At 40.7% G+C, this 22,160-nt stretch overlaps 1 protein-coding gene and 1 long non-coding RNA gene across 3 annotated transcripts; one reads left to right on the top strand and one right to left on the bottom strand.

Moving 5' to 3' along the window:
- Positions 1-269: 269 nt before the first annotated feature.
- LOC100702159 (deoxyribonuclease-2-beta) lies at positions 270-13,580 on the bottom strand. Of its 2 annotated transcripts, XM_019361391.2 has the most exons (11): positions 13,506-13,580; positions 13,191-13,368; positions 12,637-12,715; positions 11,979-12,164; positions 8,861-8,987; positions 6,927-7,024; positions 5,203-5,362; positions 4,687-4,765; positions 2,284-2,448; positions 2,000-2,188; positions 270-1,216 (listed from the first exon to the last, which is right to left on the bottom strand). In XM_019361391.2, the coding sequence occupies exons 6-11, from the start codon at positions 7,016-7,018 to the stop codon at positions 825-827; spliced, it is 1,077 nt and encodes a 358-aa protein (XP_019216936.1). In that variant the 5' UTR covers positions 7,019-7,024; positions 8,861-8,987; positions 11,979-12,164; positions 12,637-12,715; positions 13,191-13,368; positions 13,506-13,580; the 3' UTR covers positions 270-824. The 2 variants fall into 2 exon arrangements, with proteins under 2 accessions (XP_019216936.1, XP_003440196.1); XM_003440148.3 differs by lacking the exons at positions 11,979-12,164; positions 12,637-12,715; positions 13,191-13,368; positions 13,506-13,580 and adding an exon at positions 9,105-9,213.
- A 6,015-nt stretch (positions 13,581-19,595) lies between these two features.
- LOC112847285 (uncharacterized) lies at positions 19,596-20,016 on the top strand. Its single transcript, XR_003220739.1, has 2 exons — positions 19,596-19,744; positions 19,959-20,016. It is a non-coding gene; the product is annotated as an uncharacterized LOC112847285 (long non-coding RNA).
- The last annotated feature ends 2,144 nt before the right edge of the window (positions 20,017-22,160 follow it).

The raw sequence follows: 22,160 nt of genomic DNA, 5'->3' as shown, positions 1-22,160 counted from the left end.
ATTTTCCACATGCAAAAACAGAAAAACTTCACATTTGGCACAGTTACTAAAAACTAGGTTTTGAAAACAATCAGATTTGGGTTAAAATGCAGTGGCTGATACTTTTTCAAAGCTATAACTTCTCTCTGAGGAGTCTCTAAACACACATGCTGCAGACAGGAAATCATATTTCCTGCATATTGCATATTTCTGTGAGGATTTCACTTTTTGCTTAGGCTGTGTCTCAAAGAATAACTTTTATAACAGAATGATTTCAACATCTCAGTCGCTTCACTTTAAATATGATTAAAGTTTATTTGCAAGGCAAACACACATCACCTGTTTTCACACGGCAACAATAATCCTGCAGTTTGATGTTACAAACCAGACGTGACTTCGGATATCGGTTAGAATGTATATACACACATCTGGATTAGTTGTTGCATGTAAAGCATTAGCACAGGATAAGCATGTTCCTATTATATGTTTATTTCCATAATAAGGTATTTCAAATAGCAAGATGTTTTCCAAACGTTTTTGCTCCTTGACATAATTTTTCATCATTTAATTTCATATTAAATTTCCAGCTGAGGTACATTTGAACATAACCACTTATATGAATATAAGAGATTACTTTACTTTGTCATCATTAGGTAGCTATTAATCTGCACTGCATTTATCTATATATTTCTCTTGTAATTCTACTCCATCTTTCTGTATGATCATAGATCAAAACATGCAGGAAACGAGCTCAATAGATTTAAAATATAAATTAATTTTAGACATGCCAAATGCTTTAGAGTAACACAGACTGCTAATAATAGCCTTTTTTAGTCAGTATGTAGCTATGGATCATAGTCGGGGTTCATGATGTTCAGGATGTCCAGGAGGCTCCTGTTTTGACAGTCCTCAATTTTGTTTGCAAAATTCTGAAAAATGTCTTTTATTTTTTTATCATTAATACACAGTGCACCTCCACGCCTAGCGTACTGGCTCGGGGCTCTGTTTACATCAGCAACACACATCCAGTTATTCTCTGGATCTTTAGCTACACACCACTTGGAATGGTCCTTTGTATTATTCCATTGACCGAGGCTAGTTGCTGTAGTATTGATATTTTCCACTTTGAATTTATTCTCTTTACAGAAGGATGTATCCCGCCTCATCTGGCAGCCCCACGTCTGGACGAGCAGATCACTGCTGACTTTTTGTGCGATATTGACATAAAGATCTTCACCTATAACAACAACAGCAACAGCACTGGTGTTACATGGGCTGCCTCAGTGTCCGTACATTAGCATTAACTCATCAGTCCAGTTATATCAGACCGTGGTTGTGATATAACTGGACTATTATTTCAACATATATAAACACAGTAATCAAATTCAAGCCCGCTGAGCAGTCTTCCATTTATCTGTGATCTAAAAAGAGCCTAAATGGCACACAGACATCTACACAAAAGTCTACATGTGGGTTCATGTGGTTCAGAAATAAACTTTAGTAGACCTTACCTCAGACATACAAGACATGTGTTCTTATTGGAGGATTGTCTCCTATGCTCAGTGAGAACCACAGGGTGCACTATGAATTTTTTTGTGTGCAGCAATCAGACCCACCTCGGTTTTTCCAAACCTGCCTCATGCTCGGTGAGCCACTTCATAATGTAGACATCACTCAAGACACCCCTCAACATAATGCCCAAACCACAGTTCAGCACAGCAGAAAAGTACACTGTTAGAAAATGTATGTTTCTCTACAGCCAACTCATATGAAGCAGACACAGAAGACCTACCAGATGACAGGACATCATCCCCACTGGGGCTCGGTGGTAATATTCACACTGACGAATCTGCTTAAGATCTTATGGCTGGGTATATGAGGTATATGCTGCAGAACTGTCACATTCAAATTCAAATCTGCTCTACTGCTTAGTGGTTTGTTTAATCCAAAGTCCTTTCTTTTTCAGACATTTTTCCATGACTTGAACTATTGTAATTTATTAAACATGCAGATGTCTCACCATCATCATCAGCAGAGCTATAGTTTTTTGCGATGCTGTAAAAGTTTGACCTGTTACTTGAGGTCAGTTGCTGAAAATTATCATCTGGAGGAACATCAACCTTGTTTACAACATCCTGTAGTTCTGTGTGGAAATCTCCTGGAATACGATGGTCAAATGGGAAAGCTCGAATATACTGCAGATGTTTACCTACAAAAAGCAGTCCCACATTAAAATACATCATTCATTATACCAATAAAATATAACCACACTCACAAATATGAAGATTTAAGTGAATACGTTACCAATTTTCCTAAACTCGTCATAGGGAAATGTTACACAGATAAATGTCTGTGCATTTTTTACTCCAGTTGAAGGCCAGAAGGAATTTTCATCTCTTGCATAAGGAAACTTTGGTGTGCTGTGCAGGAGCCAGATTCCAGTTCCACTTTCATTCACGAGCAGAACGCCTGGAAAAAATAAGGTAGAGTTATATAGTAGCCTATATATAACATACTAATAAAATACAAATCACAGGTAGAGGGTGAGGATCTCGAGAAGGAGAGAACAAGGTGGCCATAACTAATCAAAGAATGAGGTAGTAATGCTTCATTGCACTGAAAAACAGCAATGTGGCACGGTGGTTAGCACTGTTGCCACACAGCAAGAAGGTCCTGAGTTCAATTCCACCATCAGGCCGGGGTCTTTCTGTGTGGAGTTTGCATGTTCTCCCTGTGTTTGCGTGGGTGAATGATTGTCGGTCTCTGTGGGGTACACCCTGCGACAGACTGGCGACCTGTCCAGGGTGTACCCCGCCTCTCGCCCTATGACAGCTGGGATAGGCTCCAGCACCCCCAGCAACCCTGAAAAGGATAAGCGGAAGCGAATGGATGGATGGAGTTATATAGTATGCTAAACAGATGATCAACATGTTTGAGACTGCAGTTAGAAAAAATATTATTGTCTCACATCTTCTGAACACACAAGCAACTTTTAATACTAACACAGTTAAGCACTTAGACAGTGACACAGCTTTTGTAGTTTTGTCTCTGTACAGTACCACAGTGGATTTTAAATCAAGTAATCAAGATGTGATTTAAGTGCAGACTTTCAGCTTTAATTCAGTGGATTAAACAAAAGTATTGCATTAATTGATAAGTAATGATGGTTCTTTTGCTTCCCCATTTTCAGCATTGATTCCAAGTATAGAACTTGTATTTTGAAGCTGTCCAAAGAATGTCAGAGAAAGTGAAAGAGACTTTAATGCTGGCAGAAATCGTTCTTAAAAAGAATGAATGCAATTGCTGGTTCAGCAGCACTAAAAGGCTCAAAAGACAACAGAAAACAGCTAAAGTGATCACATTATTTTCATGGTTAAGAAACCTCTCTTTATATCATCTAACCAAGTCAAGAACACTCTGAAAAAGTTACACTTGCATTATTGTCAAGGGCTACAATCAACAGACACTTTCATGAATCAGAATACGATTCAAATTCATTTTCTAATTCCTGAATATTTTTGTTTTCTTCTTTCTTTTTATGTGATGAGAAAGAAATTATGTTACCTCTCATCACAGCTTTCCCTGCTTCCCATAGAACAGATGCTGATGTCTCACAATTTTTAAACATGCAAGCACCTTGTAATACTAAAAGTTAATGTAGCTATTTAGACGATGACACAACTTTAGTAGTTTTGCCCGTGTACACCACCAAAGTGGATTTTAAATCAAACAATTAAGATATGGTAGACAGACCTTAAGTTTTAATTGGTGGTAATTTTCATATATAGTTCCCCATTTTCAGAAGTTCAAAAGTAACTGGACAATCTATTGACAAGCTAATTTGTCATTTAATGACAAAGAACAGACAGAGAACAGGGACCTAAGAACTAGAAATACAAAACAAACCATCACCCATCACCAGTCAAAACCCAAAGGAAAACAAAGATCAATGATAACACAAAAAACCAAAACACTGGGTCACCGAACCAGGACCATGACATACACTTGCATTATTGTCAAGGGCTACAATCAACAGACACCTTCATGAATACAGAGGGTTTATAAACAAGGTGCAAACCTCTGGTTACACACAAGAATAGGAAGGCCAAATTAAACTTTATGTATGTAAGAATTCAGGGGCCAAGTACTGCACTTTTAAACCCAAATGTTTCCATTTTATTTTTGATTATATATATTTTGATTCACATTTTTCTAACTCTTTTGGAAATAGTATTTTGAAGTTATGATATGTTAAGTGCATGTAATAAGAGATGCATTGTCATGGTCGGCTATGTGGCAAGAAGGTTTAGGACCCAAAAGCAGGAATTCAAAAACATAAAGGGAAGTCCAAAAAGAGCTTTATTTGCTCTCCGACAAACACAAGGAACCTTGGTCAGAAGCAAACAAGCAAACAATAGACTAATGACACAAAGGGAACTGAACATAATGCACACAAAATGAGAGACAAAATACGGAAATCCAGACTCAAGACACAGAAATTTGACACAGGAAGATCGTGGCAACCACAGGACACTAGACAGAGGGAGGAAACCTCAATGATAACTAAGAACAGGTCAAACTTGATGCACTTAAAAGAAGAAATATAACCATGAACCTAGGAATCAAGATAGGATATTCAAAATGAACAGTATCACATCCAGAAAATAGAAACACATGAATAACATGAAATACTTATATTGTTCTTACCTTTACTGTGACCAAAGTTTTGAGAAGCTACATCTCTTGGAAGTTGATCACCATAGCTGATAAATCCAAAGCTTGGTGGCTGCAGAGGATGCAAAATTGGCACAATATATAATCATGTTTTTTTTAATCTATGCATAGTTTTATGTTAAAATTGGAAAAAAAATGGAATCCTCTGCTGTCCTGATTTGTCAAGAGAAAATGAATTTATTTAACCAATTTAAACTCGTATTCTGTTTTTTATGAAAATCATAAACTTTAAAAAAGCTATGTTTAGTTGCACCCTCATTCAAAGGCAATCACCACAGCAGTTAAAACTGAACCAGCAATCTTTCACTTGCCAAGCAAAATGTGGAAATCAATACACTACAGTGTTTTTTTTTATATTTTCCAGACCTAATTCAACAAAATAAGACACTACTGTCCCTGTAGCCATGGTGATAAATATGGAAAAATCTTAAACAGATGTCTAATCACTTCAAGAAAATAAAAGCAGAAGGCTGCAGTTTTGTTGCTCACCATGGATCCATCTGGCTGAAAAAGGGTCTTGAGAGTATTGGCCAGGACACCCTGAGGATCGTTGATGGCCTTGGTGCCTCTTCTCATTCCCTGTGAATCGATGTAAAGATACTCCACACCCTGTAAAGTATTTGTCTTGGGCGTCTTGTACAAGATGTACCTAATGACAAACAGTTGAAATGACACTGAAACTGTCACTGCTGGTACCATCCATGTGCAGAAGCTGTGTCACATCCTTTTGATCACATCAGCAGGAACATGAGATGCACATAACACTTACAATAACCAGTTACTGGTGCTTCCATATGAGGTACAGCTGATTTGCACCTTGCATGAATATAATTGATAGTGTTCACATTAATGTTTTGCACTCACATAGAGACTTTTGACCTTGCCCAAGTGGACGCTGTCCTCTATGCTCATGAACAAAATATGACTGCTCCCATCAAAACTGCAAAGTTTACAGTGGAGTAAAACTTCACTTAGTGGCTGCTTTTCTTTTGAATCTGCTTTTCTTAAGTGTCAGGCATTGACCTCACTGTCTTTAAACTATATCCGGTATAGCAAAGCCCACTTCATACCTGTCTGTTTGTGATTCTTTGTAATTTTGTTGTTGCTCCATTTTCTGTCATGAGACATGATTTTCTTTGTAAGCAGTTTCTTTAATCCTGCATTTTGGGTGATTTCATTGTATTTTTTAGTATGTTGAGCTTTGGTTTTATTGCTCGGGTTGTTTTCACAGAGTTGTGAATGCTTGTTTATGACTTGCTGTTCTAGAGTTTAGAAATGTTGGTCTTTATTTAGCTTCAGTTTCTATTTTTTTGTCTCTGTCCTCCAGTGTTCCTTTGTGTCTGTCTTCACATTCATGCGAGTCTCTGGTCTCCGCGTTTTAGGATTTGGCTTTGTTTACTTCCTGTTTGCCTTCTTTGGTGTCCTGTTTGAGTTTAGCCTTGAATTTAGTTTGTTGCCACCTGAATTTCAGATTATCGTCACCTGTGTGTAACTGCTTTTGCGGGTGTCTTACTGCTCCCTATTTTTCCCCGATCAGTGTATAAATATCCCAGTCTTCACTGTTACCTTTGTACAGTGTCTGTTATGATCATTTTGTGCAGCCAGGTGTTTTCTCTTTCACAGAGCTTTTGAATTAATATAAATTTTCATTTGGACGTTCGTTCTGTCGTTGGTTGCTGTCATTATACAAATATATACCGCCCTGCAGGCGGTCTATTGCTGTCATTCGGTATCGCTACATCGATCACTACAGCCATCTTTTTCTGTTTGTCTACCACCACTATGTCTGGTTGGTTAGCCATCACTATTTTGTCCGTCTGTATCTGGAAGTCCCACAGGATCTTAGCTCGATCATTCTCCACCACTCCTGGAAGTCCCCATTTTGACCTGGGGACTTCCATACACTGCACAGATGTTCCTGTACACTATGCCGGCCACTTGGTTATGGCGTTCCATGTATGCCTTGCCTTCTTGCATCTTACACCTTGCTGTTATTATGCCTGGTGTGATAGACCCCAGCCTCTATGGATCCTGTGCTCAGAGCTTGTTCCTGTGCTGCCATGATTTGTGCCTCTGTGCTGTCTTTCAGTCCAGCTTTGTCCAGCCACTGGTAGGACTTCTGGATGTCAGACACTTCCTCTATCTGCCAGTGGTACATACGTGCAGGGGCCTGTCCTTCCATATACATATACGTATATTATGAGGAGACTTACCAGTCCACTTCACCATTGTTTTCATTTCTGCAGGTCACACTGCCCTCAGACGTCCAGCAAAGCAGACTGAAGGTCAACAGCAGTTTCCACATGACTTCCTGAAATAAACTGTGGTTTAGTTCTTTTAAATATGTGTGTATGAGCTTTGCTGTTTATGTGATTCTTTCTATATTTAACAGGGAGGAGATGGCAGCAAAGTTATTATAGAAATGAATGTGACTTCTCTTCCTGCTGCACCTGAACCAGCTGACTGACACTCAGATTCATAAAGATTCATAAAGTCACTGTGAAAGTGCATAAAGGAGCAAACTATAACATTGTTATAGTGGCAATCAGTGTTCGAATAAAACAAGTTTTAGACACAGTTCGATGTTGGAGATGATGTGAACGTTTGAGTGAAGCTGAAGCTGAAATTACTTAAAAATTCTAAAACGACTTAAAGTACATTTTTAATGCAGCTGTAGTCTGATTGTAATCTGATGTGCTCACAGATTGATCTTATGATGTCATAAAATATTCTCAAACAGAATTTGAAAGGACCGGAGTCTATAATTCAGACTATAAGCCTCAAAATATTTCCCACTGAAAATCACATCAGTCTCAGTGCATCGACCCTGATAAAAGTGACACGGATGGACAGACTCAGAACGGAGATCCAGTTCCGATCTGTTAATTTCCCATCTTATCCCACCTGGATCCGCTTTGATATTCAGTCATAGTGACTTATTTTGTCCCAAGATGATCTGCATCATTTATTCTAAATTACACTGAATATCTAAAGTATAGCCAACCAACATGTAGAAAGCTGCACAAAAAAAAATCTTTGGTAATTCTTGTAATATATTTGGATTCTGTCCATTAAATGTGAAATTATGGCTGAACTCTGACAATTACAGTAACTGAAGTAACTGTAGCTGTAAGATAGTCATCATCTTTCAGTGAAGGCTCTGATTAGAAGTTATTAGATGACATTAACAAGGTTAGGTTAGGACTTTTCTTCCATCTGTTCAGGACATCAAACACAAACGCCGTCTCAGCAGAGCCCATAGCAATATCGGAGAATCCGCCCACCCCACCCATCTCATTGCTGCCCTCTTGGAAGAAGTTTTGCAGCATCAGGACCAGGAGAGCCAGATTCTGCATTCCTTTAATTCACCAAGCTGTCAGACTCTTGAACTCTCAATAACACACAGCAGCAACCCCACCCCAACCACTCCCCCCTCCCCTCTCTCCATAAACTGAAACTGCTCCAGCACTATTTTAAATGTGCTACGTATCTGGAATGGTGATGAATACTGACTATACAATATATTTATTTCTAGTCTTCTACAGTTTTTAAACAAAATCTATCTATCTATCTATACTGGTGCATGTTCTGAATGACAGTAAAGTAGTGTTTCTATTCTATTCTATTCTGTTCTGTTCTATTCTGTTGAAGCAGAGTAATTCTGATGGCAGAAATATGAATTTTTAAATTAATATTTGAACCTTCTTCCCGGCAGATAACACTGCAGCTTTCAGACTCAATAATATCAGACTGTAGAAATTCAAAAGGAGATTTTAGGGTCTTATTTTGACTTTTGGGCTGTATTGTCCATGTGTAACAATCCTGTGTGACAAGTCAACATTTTCTGCATGTTTCTACATAACCTAAATGCTACTTTAATAACATTCAGTTCATATATTTTGTACCACTACAGTGTGTGAGCAGTATGAGCTGCACACGTACCTCCCCTTGGCTAATATATCAGGAGTCAGTCATTGTTGGAAAATTATATATGAATTTTTGCCCAACTTTCCACACAAGCTCTTTAAAGGCAGCCTGTTTATATTTTATCAGATTTAAATTTTCTATAATCAATATCTGTTTATGCATACATGTAATTGTAAACAAACTTATATTTGTATATCATATCAAAGGAAATCAGTCAAACCTGTGAGAGTCGACGATGAGTGAAGCTGCTCGTTGTTGAGGATGTTAAAGCTTTAGCTCGAGTGCAGAAAGCAGCTCTTCTCTTGTGTCCTGCTCACAGTTTCCTGCACAGCACTGCAGGACTGAATCTAACACAAAAACACACAGCAGTGATTTTGAACACTAACTCTTAAACAATGAGGGTCAAAATAAATTGAATGATGCAACTTCCTTTTTAACTGTATTACATATGAAGAGAAGCTTACATTATTATCACTTCCCTACTAGATGTGATCACAGAGCCTGCTGAACTGAATCTGCTGAGTCTGCTTGAGCTTGATGGACACTGCACCTCTCCACCTACCCTGTTTCCTGTTTAATGTGTGATGTCACACAGCATCTTCATCACATGACTGAATTTTACTAACGGTTTACATCCTCCTACTCTCATCTCCCACGGATACTGGAGAGTATATTATTACAAAAATCTGTGAAATAAAATGTTTAATTGATTTTTGCTTCTTTCTTTATTCCTTATCAGCAGGCAGTGAGGTTTTATTATCACTAAGGGACAAACTATAGACTTTGGTTTTTAATGAAACTCTCCTGGCTGGACGTTTTAAATGGGACTGGTTATCTTCTGTTTAAGTAAGTTTTAAATGCCACACAAATAATTAACAACATATTCACATCATACCCAGCAAAATCAGCACTCATGACCATAGTCAATACTGCCCCAATTCATATAACTAATCACAATAATATCACAAAATCCTTTTAAACATCACCGTTAAAAATGACAGTTGACAGCATAATAATGTAAATTCATACATTTACAGCATGGAAACACTTTTTTAAAATAGATAATTATAGATAAAAAATGCTTCTTCAGCAAGTTTTGAGTAAAGAGACCTGAGGTCTTCTACTTTTCAAAGGTTCAAAGGTTGCAGGGATGCTTAGAGAGGATCACACTGATGCAGAAAATATTCAAATATGACAATGAGACCAAGGTTTGACTGATCCCTGTTCTGTTGCATAAAAAATAGTTCTACTATTTTTAAGAGCATTAAATTACATTAAACTAAACTCTGAGATTAACAGGCAATTTATTGCAAAGATCCTGACATGACGTGGACTTCCTGTAAGTCCTCCAGTAAAATATGGTGGTGGTAGAGTGATGGTCAAGGGCTGTTTTGCTGAATCAGAACTTGGAAGACTTGCTGTGATAAATGAAACCATGAATTCTGCCCTCTGCCAAAACATCCTGAAGGAGAATGTCCGGCCTTCTGTTCATGATCTCCAGTTGAAGCACATTTGGTTCTGCAGCAGAACAATGATCCAAAACAAACCAGCGAGTCCACCTCTAAATGGCTTAAGAAAACCAGAATGAAGACTGTGGAGTGGCCTAGTCAAAGTCCTGACCTGAATCTAATTGAGATGCTGTGGCATGACCTTAAAAAGCCGGTTCATGCTTGAAAATAGTCCAATATGGCTGAATTACAACAATTCTGCAAAGATGAGTGGGCCAAAATTCCTCCACAACTGTAAAAGACTCACTGCCAGTTATCACACACGCTTGATTGCAGTTATTGCAGCTAAGGGTGGAGCAGCCAGTTATTAGGTTTAAGGGCCGATTACTTTTTCACAAAGGGCCATGTAGGTTTGGATTTTTTCCTCTTAATCATGAACAACTTCATTAGATGCCAAAAAAAGAGAAAGAAACGAAATCAGGAATGAGGGCAAACACTTTCACACCACTGTAGATGATAACATTCACACACCAGGGGGCGCTGCAGAAACAGTTAATAACTGCAAAATAAATTACTACAAGCAAGACCATAATAAACATAACAGGAAACCATGGTGACAGAGTTAATTTACTTTAGCTCCCTAAAACAGTCTGTTCTCATAACTGATCTGAGTACAGTTACTGTGGGCAGTAGCTAATGCCTTTCTGTTTCTCACTGATCTTTTCAAACAAACTCAAATCCTGTCCAGATTTTACAGTCTGTGTCATAATTTATGAAATTATGAAAATGTTTTTCCTTCACTTTTAAAAGTATTTATTTTTAATTAAAAAGCAAGACCGGAAAATTTATCAGGGAAACATGTTGTCGAACCAACTGTATTCTACTTTTGAGGGCGCATGCAGGTGCCCATATCCATGTCACCGTCAGAGCCATAGTTAGTGTCACAGTCACAGTCAGTGTTGCAGTCAGTATCACAGTCAGTGTCACATTCATAGTGAGTGTCCATGATGCTTGGGGTCCTAATACTTGTACAGTCTTCAAAGTCTTCAGCAAACACCAGGAACTTTTTTCTCATTGCTTCATTCTCAATGCACAGCGCCCCGCCTCGTCTCTCGTATTGGGTTTCGACCCTGTTGACATCAGCTATACAGGTCCAGGACTTACAAGGGACCACTTTGAATGGTCCCTTGTAAGTCCCCATGTACTTACTTTAACTATGCTGGTGCTGGTCAGTGAAGCTTTCCTGGTTTCAAACCAGACAAACATCATTGTAACACATTAAAAGCTTAACCATAGCTACTACTTTAATATTCACCAAATCAGCAGTGATGAAGGTTAAGAAGTTTAACCTCCTAGGACCTGGCGTCCACATATGTAGACATCTCATTTTGGGTTATTTAGACCAAAACACTCAATTTTGCTCTACAAGGGCCTGATATCCACTTATGAGGACATTATACTGCTACTGTTCTATCGAAATTTTAAACAAATATCCTTATATGTGGCTCTCATTTTTCTTAGAAACAAAAATCAGGTTAAAAAAAAAAATCTGGTAATTCTTTGTTTTTACATTCATCGGGTCCCAATATGCCCAAATATCAAAGAGAAATTAAAAATGCATGCCGTGAAAGAGTTCAAGTCTTAGGAGGTTAAAGTTTGGTCCAGCTAAAGTCCTGCCATTTTATAGATATTTTCCCTGTTTGGAAAACATAAATCACTTTACCACAAAAACTGACAAAAGGTAATTAATTTGAAATCTGAATCTGGTAGCTTCTGAGCATTTTCATCTTGTAGCATGTGCTAAAACAAACCAAGAAATTAAAATAAAACAAACAAAAACAAACGAAAAATAAACAACAACAACAGAACAACAACACGTAGAGAGCTCACCTTTTTGGTTTTCCAGCTGTTGTTTAGCAATGCTAAGAAAGAGCTGACCTTCTCTTGATATCAGCATTTGGTAGTTACTCGGTGGGGGAGCTTGAACCCATTTTGTTGCATCTATGAGCTCTTGATGGAAATCATCTGGAATATCATGTTCGAATGGAAAAGCTCTGATGTACTGCAGGTGTTTACCTGGAAACAGTTTAATTTGAGATCATTACTGTGAGATTTAGATCAGCCTCTGGGCTTTAAATTGTGAAATGTCCAGAATTTGAACTTGAGATTCACAAAGATTGTGTAACTTTCCCCTATTATCGTAGGGGAAAGTTACACAAGTGAACGCCTGAGCATTTTTAAATCCGCTGTCAGGCCAGAACTTGTTTTGGTCTCTTCTGAAGGGGAATTGAGGCGTGCTGTGTAAGAGCCAGACCCCATAATTGTTTTTTACCACCATGATCACCCCTGTGGACAGTGAACATTTACACAGCTGATCATAAAATGAGGAATATGATGCATATTATTCAAGCTCTTTAATCCTTGCACTGCCTGCATTTGAATGACTCACTTTAATATTATCAGATCAATAATCTAACAAACTTTCTTTCCAATATTTCTTTGATATGATGGAAGTTTGACAATGTCTGTAAAAAGGAGCTTTCTTCACCTTTACTGTGGCCAAACGTTTTATTTGAGCAACATCCTGGAGGTTGATCGCTGTAGCTGATGAATCCAAAGTTTGGTCACTATAAATGATGCAAAAACACTTTAAAGACACACACTGGGCAGGCCTACATGACAACACAGTCTCACAGAAGTTTGTGAAATAGTCACGACACTGAATCTATTAATTCCTGCTTCTGGAATCAAACTACCATCAAACTGCTTGGTTAGGTTGAGAAAGATGATGGTTTTAATAAACATACTAAATAATTTCTATAAACTAAAGCAAAAAATTATAAATGCAAAAAATTTATCCTTGGAGGAGATATTTTCACAGCTGACTGCAAACCTGAACTTGACCATTATATTAGATATTAACTGAAGATTAAATGAATATAATGATAAATGAGTTAAAAAATGTTGTCATGATAATTTTGTCTGACTTGACCCCCTGTTTTAATTAAATCTGCACATGTACGTGTATTGAGAGGGTTAAGTTCCCATTTTATACACTTGTCATGTGTTTTAGTTGAAAATAACTGGACCAAAGATTCTCACCATGCCTCTAACTGGCTCTAAGATTGGCCTCAGCGTGTTGGCCAGGATGCCTTCTGAATGGTTCAGGTTCTTATAGCCGGGTGTATCTGGGACCATGTGTGACACTGTGGATTTTGAGTCAGTGTAAAAGTACTTGATCTTCTGGTTCTTCCCTCCAGGTGCCTTGTATAAGATGAACCTGGGTTAAATGTTAACCTGTCAGATACACCAGCTCATACAACATCATCATACACTGAAAGGGAACTTCTCGTGAGTTGGGAATGAGACCAAATTAGTTCACTGGAAACTTATGAAAGGTTTAAAAAGTTTTCTCACCAGTCCACTGGACCATTGCTGTTGTCTCTGCAGGTCACTGCTCCTTGGTCCTTGCCTTCAGACCCCCAACAGAACAGAGTGAGAGTCAGCATGAGCCTCAACATCCTGAAACACACCTGGAACACCCACAGCATGTGAACCTGGTTTATGTTGACACCTTTCATAGACAGGTTTTAATTTTCCATCTGCAGTCCTTTTTGTTTACTAAAGATGCCATAAAGTGTCAGTGAAAATGCAAAACAACTGATTAAGAACAAAAGAAGGGCCAACACAGTTTCACAGCAGTTTGTGAAATAGTCACAACTTCCTATCTATGGCTTTGCATCCCTGAACATGATTTATCATAAGTGCTAACTCAAAGCCTATATAAACCTTTCAAAGCTCACGGTGGAGCCGCATCATTTTGCCAAATCAAGATTTACTTCAGTCCAGATAGACCTTTTTGCCTTCCAAATTAAAATGATTTAAAAATCTCTGGGCTTTACTACTCTTACAAATATCACACAAAATACAGATTGCTGGACTCTTTTAATAAACTAACGTGAGTTGGAAAACTTATTTTATGTATATATAAACTGAGCTCATAAAATGGGTTTAAATATTGATTTCTAGCTGTTGCTGATTATGTAGGGTAAAGTTTGTCAGGCTCCAGCTGCTCTTTGGGTCCTGCAGCTTCCCATTAACAAGCTGCTGGTTTTACTGAATTATTAGAACAAAAATCTGCTGAATCCAGGATTTTACCCAGACCTGCACCATGTTTCCTTCTGAGCTGCATCAGTTCTGTTAACACTGTCTGAATGGAAGAGATCAGCTGCTGGAGTTTTAAACCCATTGATTAATAATTTATCTTTCTTTTAACTTAATTTTTATTAACATCATTCATATCTACACCGCTGTTGTGACATTTACTCTCAGTCAGTGATGTACTGAGAGTACTGGCTGGGATGTCTACTAAAAACTGAAATTCAAACGCTTTTCTTCTTCTTAATGTACTCAAATGGAAATGAATACACACCGAAGCACAAAGCTAGGAGACAGCTTTATCTACTGACACTACTGAGCTCCCCTCAGCTGGTGAAAGGGCTCTTCTTAATGTCTCAAACAGACGTTGTTGGTCAGCATCTTGGCCAGTAAGTCAGCTGACCCGTCTAAGCTAAGACATTTATCACCTCAGTTAATGTATAAAATAGACATGAGCAGGAAATGATGCTGAAGATAATTCTTAGATGGGATTTAGTGTGTGAGAGTTTACCTCAGAGTTTGACTGACACAGCCGAAGCATTTCAGTTCATCACACCTTCATCAAAGTTTGTCTTTGTTCTTCATGTTTTTCCGCTTCAGGCTCCTTGTTCACGCGAAGGCTGTGAGAGGGCTTTCACACCTTTATTACCTCTCTGTTACACTGTTGTATTTCTTTACATGTCAAACAGTTTTTACTTCACCACTTTACCAAACTTTAACAGGCCCTGGTGATTGATTAGGGAGGAGAGTTGGCTGCACACTCAGGGTACAGTTAGACAATATACAGTATACGATATAAGATGTCAACATATAAGATACTGAAGATTTAGTGGAACAGAGCTCTGTTATTTTATGTTGCTTACAGTTTTATTATTCTTAGCACTGCAGGAATGAACCAAACACCTCAGTCTGTACCTCCCACTTCCCCCAAAATCGACCAATCACCATTCACTTTGCTCGGTGTTATTTTTATATGACATTTACAGGAATCCGTCTGTTTACGGCATATAAACACAAACCTTCAGGTCAGCCAATACTAGCGTGGACCTTGTCCTGCACAAATAAATTATGTAAACAGAGCTGAACATGTGCTTTCTGTCCAGCAGAGTTACAGTCACTCTGGTATTGGGCTGATCAGGGTTATTCACACAGGTACTCTTACAGGTAGAGTAAGGTAAAGTAAAATGTCAATCATATATATTTAATCTCTGTACAATTCTGGATATTTATAATTGAGCTATTTTTATATTATAGAGCTATTTCTTATATTTTGCAAACTTGTAATTTGCTGTTTTATTTAATTAAGTTCAGTCTGTTGCTGTTCTTATTGTGTTGGAGCAACTTTAGCCCACATAATGGGATTAATGAAGTATTCTGATCCTGATAACACTCTCCAATTATTTATTTATTTTCATGTTATGAGTTTATTGCAATCAGTTGAAAAGCCCATTTACTTATAATTAACACATTGCAATTAATTACAAGTACAGTATTAAATAAAAGTACAGAATTACACACATGCTGGACTCACAGATTTTTCATTCTGTTATAAAAACAGAATTACACTTTATTACCATTAGTTTATTGTAGATGAATGATATACCAAAAAGCTAACATTTCTATACAGCTAGGCTATGTGAGAACTGATGATATTCTGAGTTGAAAATGAATAAAAAGCTAATATAAAATGAATAATAACAATTTCCTCTTTTTAAATTATTATCTTCCAGTTAGTTCTCTTGACCAAGGAGGTTATGTTTTCGGTAGCGTTCGCATGTGTGTGTGTCATTTTGTCTGACAGCTTGATAGCATGATAGCTTGAAAAGTTCTTAATTAATTCTCATCAAACTCTGGTGTAGAGTGAAGTCATATTAACAATCCAATAAATTTGACTTCCATTCATATCTTTGTCTTCAAAGTCAACTTAATAATTAATTAAAACTGACAAAAAGCTTGGAAACTATTATTCTTACAAGCGTCCAGTGCACTGTCAACATAGCACTGGCTCAGAACAAGATGGCGCCAGTGTGTACCGCAGGCCGTCCTCGTCTCTGTTGTCGATCTCTTTTCTTTGATATTTGTTTATTATTTGCTATCTTTCTGGCACTGTGCCCCCCAGATGGTTATGCATTAATCACCTATGACAGGGATACTCTGTTAAACCGTAATTTTACCCCCCTATGCTGGGTTGGATCAAGGCTGGAATTTGGGAGACGGTACCTTTCCACATATCATCTCTTCCACTGGCTCTTACGGTTTCCCTCTCTCCTCCTCACCTAAGAAGCGTTATAGGAAGCAGGGCAAACGGAGTGGGTCTCACGTTCGCTTCAAGGCTTACCTTAAAACATATGCTGCAGCTAATTCCCTCACCACCGCGGGGATCATACGACTTCCATCCGCTCGGGATCCATTATCCTTCAGGCTGCTCAGCCATCGCTGGATCTGTCCTGTCGGTAAATAAGCCTGTCCGGCTTCTCCAGTAGTCTCTCTGCCTGTTCGTGTTTGGATTGGGTCCCCCAGAGATGGTGTACGGCACAGGTATTTAAGCCAACTAAGACATGCTTCCAGCAGAGATAAGATGCGGTCATGGCCAATTAGGGGCTCTGTTGGCTCTTAGGTGACGGTTTCCTCGTGGCTGCGTGCAGCAGGGCTAGGGGAGGGTCTGTGCTGACGGACGTGGGTTACTGACCTGGTAGCCTGGCTGCCCCTGGGTGGGTCCGGGATGGGCGTGAGGTTCTGGGGCACTCCGTCTCTGGGCTGGGGCCCTGGCCAAGCCTCAGGGGCTTGGGTCCTGGTTGGTGTGTTGCCGGGGTTGTGGGCGGGTGGGTGTATGGGGGCCCAGTCCTGGCGCAGGGTGCCACCTGTGCATCGAACCACCTGGGGGGCTCTTCAACTGGTGGGGGAGGTTGTCACATCCTGCAGGAGCCTTCCTCTCTTCAGGAACTCTCTCTGCAGGAGGGGGAGATACAGGAGAGGTGGAGGAAGATCTCAGCCTGGGCGTCTATTGTCTTGTGTAGTCTGGAAGATGAGTGGATGATGGGGTGGGTGCAGTTTTCTCTGTGGTGGGGTCAGGTGGACTGTCCCGGGCTCTGTGGGGCCGGGAGGCGCTGCTGCGCTGGGCCCCGGTCTGGATGGGCCTGGGCCCCCCTTTCCCTGGCGGGTTGCAGGGTATGGGGGTGCCTACTGGGGTCAGCGGGGGAGCTGACCCCAGGGAGGGGTCACTTGCCCCTCCCTTCCTTCCCTCCCCATCTCCAGCTGCCTCCCTCTTCCCGCTCCACCACAATCACCCACACATGCAGGGCCTTGGGGTAGGGGTGTGTCACCAGGGTGCAGAGGAGACATCCCCCCCCTCTGTCCCCTTCTGGCTGCCTCTGCCTCAATTTTATCCCACAACTTAGACATTCACATTACTCACACTCTCATTACACATACATATAGGATCTTGGGGGTGGGCATGCTACACGGATTCCAATCACCATCAGGGTGTACACCTCACCCCTGGCGTCGCTGCCCACCTCTCAATTTTAAATACACGTAGACATTGAGGGCTAGCAGGAGGGGCTTTACGCTTACCTGCTGCTCTGGCAGGTAGCTCCATGCCCTCCTGGGTTTTAAATGCACCTTAGAACACACATACATCAACACTACATATGAGCGGGTGGAGGGAGGTTTGGAGTCTTCCTACACCCCCGTTCTCTGCGGCCTGCTGGAGCGGGGGGGCTAGGAGGAGGAGTTGGCCGTCCGACTGGGGTCTGGAATGTGGGGCCTCCCTGCTGCTGCGGAGTCGGGGTGGTCTGCTTCTCCCCACCGCAGGGAAAAGGGTAACACCACCTGGGTCTGGGCGCAGTTTCCCCCTCCAGGGGCAAGGGTACCTAGACCCGGGGCTTAGAGTACGCTTGGGGAGTGTGATTGTGTGTACAGTGTCTCTCTATGTCTGTCTCCACGTTGGGTGAGTGTTGAGAGCATGAGGGTGGGAATAGATGTTTGTATCTGTGTGTGCCTGTATGTCTGTGTCTATATGTCAGGTTGGGTATCAGACGCCACCTCTCTGGGAACATCTCAGGCCCTCCAAGGTTTGGAGGCCCATCTCCCCCACCACTTCCCCTGCCGGTGGCAGACGCCCTCAGACTTCGGTGCGTTGGTGGTTCTTTGTGTCCGGGGGTGGGCGCCCAGGTACCCACCGGCTCACTCCTTGGCGGCTGCTTATCGGGGCATGGAGCCTGGGGCTCGCTCGGGCCACTTCGGGGATGGGGTGCCCTCGGCCTCTCGGCCCGGGGCTCGGTCACTCAGGCACAGCTGGCTGCCGGCGGAGCTCACGGGCATGTCACTGCAACCCCCCTTGGCTTCTGCTCCGCGGCTGCTGAGTGACCCCTCATCTGGGACTCTCCTCAGCTCTTTCTGGGATAGTGGCGCGGCTGCCCCTCTGTTGGTCTTCCTTGGTCTCTTGTGTTCTGGGGGCCTCTGGATGTCTGGAGTTTTGATCTCCTCCATACCTGCTTCATGCCCTGGAGGTCGGGGCAGTGGCCCCCCACACCCTCTAGCAGATCATTACATGAAGGAACCTTTTAAAAACAAGCGCGTTCATGCTCACAGGTGTACACACGGGTGATCACACACACAAACTACACCCTTTTGAGCTCCTACCTCAAAGCACACTGTGCGCTGTCGATCTCACGTGCTGCACCATAATGTTTAATATTTAGTATTTACTGTCATATTCCCATATATCATTGTGATCTTGTTTATTACTCTTGTCTTCTTCTGCTTGCTTTCTTTTTTCTTTCTCAACAGGTGATCCAGGTGATCGATATATGTATTTTTTGTCTGCTTATTCTGTTGGTTTTTGTTTTTTGCCCTTTTTCCCCGTCCCTCTTCTCAGGTTTTTTTTTTCTTTCCCTCTTTCTTTCTCCCCTTTCTTTCCACCAGTCAAGTCTGTCCCGTATTCAGCAAGTGAAAATAAAATAAACAATAAAAGGTGAATCAGATGGACCATTACGGCAAGGCTGGGATGGTCCATTTGGTAAAGTAAATCCGTTGGGCATCTTTCTTCGCCTTTAGACAATAATTCTGATGGCAAAAGAACCAAACGGGACAGGTAAAAAAAAAAAAAGAGATAAGATGCCTATCCCTCGGATGGCCTTATTAAACGCAAGATCACTGGCGAATAAAACCTTCATCTTAAATGACCTCTTCCTCACCTCGCGGCTTGATGCTCTGTTCCTGACTGAAACTTGGATTCGTCCTGGTGAGTCCTCTTCCTTCTCAGAGCTACTTCCTATTCTACCTATTCTAGTTTTGAGGTTCAATTATTGGAGCTTGCGGGACCCCCAACGATCCTGTGTACTGTGATTTATCGACCACCTAAATGTAATAGGTCTTTTATTTGTGAATTTGCTGACTTTTTAGGTTCAGAGAACCAACTCATCTTAAAGGCCATACCTTGGATTTGGTCCTCTCATATGCTCTGGATATTTGTACTATGGACATCGACAATGCTGGTATTTCTGACCATTTTTCGATCATGTTTGATGTTGAGCTATGGCTGTTATCGCCCTGTACGTATCATTAACTCTGAGACTGTGGCTAACTTCACTACAGCCTTTTTAAACTCTGCCTTTTTTGATCCAGATTGTACGGATACAAACTGTTATACACCCCCTTTGGTTGATGATTTTGCCAATGCTATGCTATCCACCTGTTGTTCCATCTTAGACACTGTGGCCCCTATAAAGATGAAACGTCCCAGAACTTCTCGTCAACCTTGGCTAAATGAAACTATACGAGCCTTACGACGTGTCTGCCGTCAATCTGAAAGGAGGTGGAAGAAAGATAAGCTTCAGATATCCTATGAGGTTCTTTGTAGGAGCCGCTCTCTATACCAGAACTCTGTTAAGGCAGCTAAAGCAGCTTTCTATCTATCGGATATTATTGAGACTAACAGCCACAACCCCCGAATGTTATTCAAAATTTTTAATTCAGTGATAAATCCCTGTCCTGGATCTTCAAGTTCGGCCTCCCAGGCTCTCTATGAGCAATTTCTTAATCATTTTATTGGAAAAGTTTAATTACTGAAGGCTTCACACTCTCACTCTCTTGTGCTGAATCCTGTTCTGCTTTTAGGATGCATGTCGACCTTTTCTCACTACTACTTGAGCTGTTATCGCTATTAAAGGATTATTTGAACGATCGAGAAGCTCAAACTCTATGCATGATATCCTTCCATCCTGCATTATCAAGGAAGGTCTTGAGGAAATTGGGCCTTGCATCTCATTTTTAATGAATTTGTCATTGTTAGTGGGCTGTGTCCCGACTGCTTTTAAACATGCAGTAGTGCACCCTCTTCTTAAAAAAGTAACCTCAATCAGAAAGACCCTGCCAGTTATAGGCCAATCTCTAAACTTCCGTTCTTGTCAAAAATTTTAGAGAAAGCCGTCTTTCTCTAAATACAGGCCTACTTAGTTGCAAATAATATTACTGACAAATACCAGTCTGGCTTTAAGCCTCACCATAGTACTGAAACGGCCCTGCTAAGAGTCAGTAATGATCTTCTTATATTTGCTGGCTCCGGTTGCCCTGCCGTTTTAGTTTTATTGGCTGTGTCTTCAGCTTTCGACATGGTTGATCATAATATTCTCTTAGGGAGGCTAGAGCATGTTGTAGGCATCAAGGGTGCTGCTCTTAACTGTTTAATTCTTACCTCTCAGATAGGTCCTTCTCTGTTGTGATGGGAGGATACTCTTCCTCTGTTGTCCCTCTCTGTTGTGGTGTGCCCCAGGGGTCTGTATTGGGCCCTCTATTATTCTCTTTGTGCTACCCTTGGGCTCCATATTTGAAAAATACAATATTTCTTATCACTTTTATGCTGATGACATTCAAATTTATTGTCAACTGACTGATGATCTGTCAGCATCACTGCACTCCCTGTTCGATTGCCTGAGAGAGGTCAGCCTGATAGCCATATTCCTCGAGACCAGCTTGTTGCCCTGCTGGCCCAGGCCCCTTCCTAACTCTCTCTCTGATTCTATAAATAACCTGGGTGTCTATTTGGACAGCTCCTTTAAGCTCGATAAGCAAGTGTCATCTGTAGTTAAATCTGGCTTCTTTCAATTGCACCAGATTTCTAAAGCTAAGCATTATATACCACACAGGGAGCTGGAAAAACTTATCCACGCTTTTGTGACCTCCAGGTTAGACTATTGCAGTTCTCTCTACTGTGGTCTCCAAGCCTTCTCTCTTCGAAGGCTGCAGCTTGTTCAGAATCCTGCGGCTCGCCTTCTTACTGGAGCTAGAAAATTTGATCCTATTACTCCAGTTCTTGTTGATCTACACTGGTTACCTATCAAATATCGCATTGAGTTTAAAATTTTGCTACTCACTTTTAAAATCCTGAATAATATTGCGCCCAGTTACCTCACTAACCTCCTCAATCTGTACACTCCTTGTCATGCATTAAGATCATCAGGTCAATTACTCCTGGCCCAACCTAAGTTTAGGCTGAAGACCAGAGGTGATCGTGCCTTTGCTTCAGCTGCACCCAACCTTTGGAATAGCCTCCCCGCTTCTATTCGTGCCACAGACTCTGTCCAATCCTTTAAATCAAGATCGAAAGCTTACTTATTTGACCTGGCTTTCCGGACCAGTTAATACCCTTTCAAACTTTTTATCAAATTTATTATTTTATTATTAATTTTACTGCTAATTTTATCTTCTTAGTAGATATTTTGTATTCACAATCTGACCTTCCTTCTGTATTGAGGTTTGATACCTATTTTATTTAACTCTTCTGGTCTATTAGTGTCGCCATTCTGTCTGTGCTAGTGCCCGATCTGTACTCTGTTATTGACTTATGTTGTTTCTCCGTATTACTGTGAAGCACTTTGGTGTGCCTTCTGGTTTTTAAATGTGCTATATAAG

This window comes from Oreochromis niloticus, linkage group LG7, assembly GCF_001858045.2.
Source record: "Oreochromis niloticus isolate F11D_XX linkage group LG7, O_niloticus_UMD_NMBU, whole genome shotgun sequence".
Taxonomy (NCBI): domain Eukaryota; kingdom Metazoa; phylum Chordata; class Actinopteri; order Cichliformes; family Cichlidae; genus Oreochromis; species Oreochromis niloticus.
The sequence above is the reverse complement of the archived record's forward strand: the minus strand, read 5'-3'. Positions and strand labels throughout refer to the sequence as shown.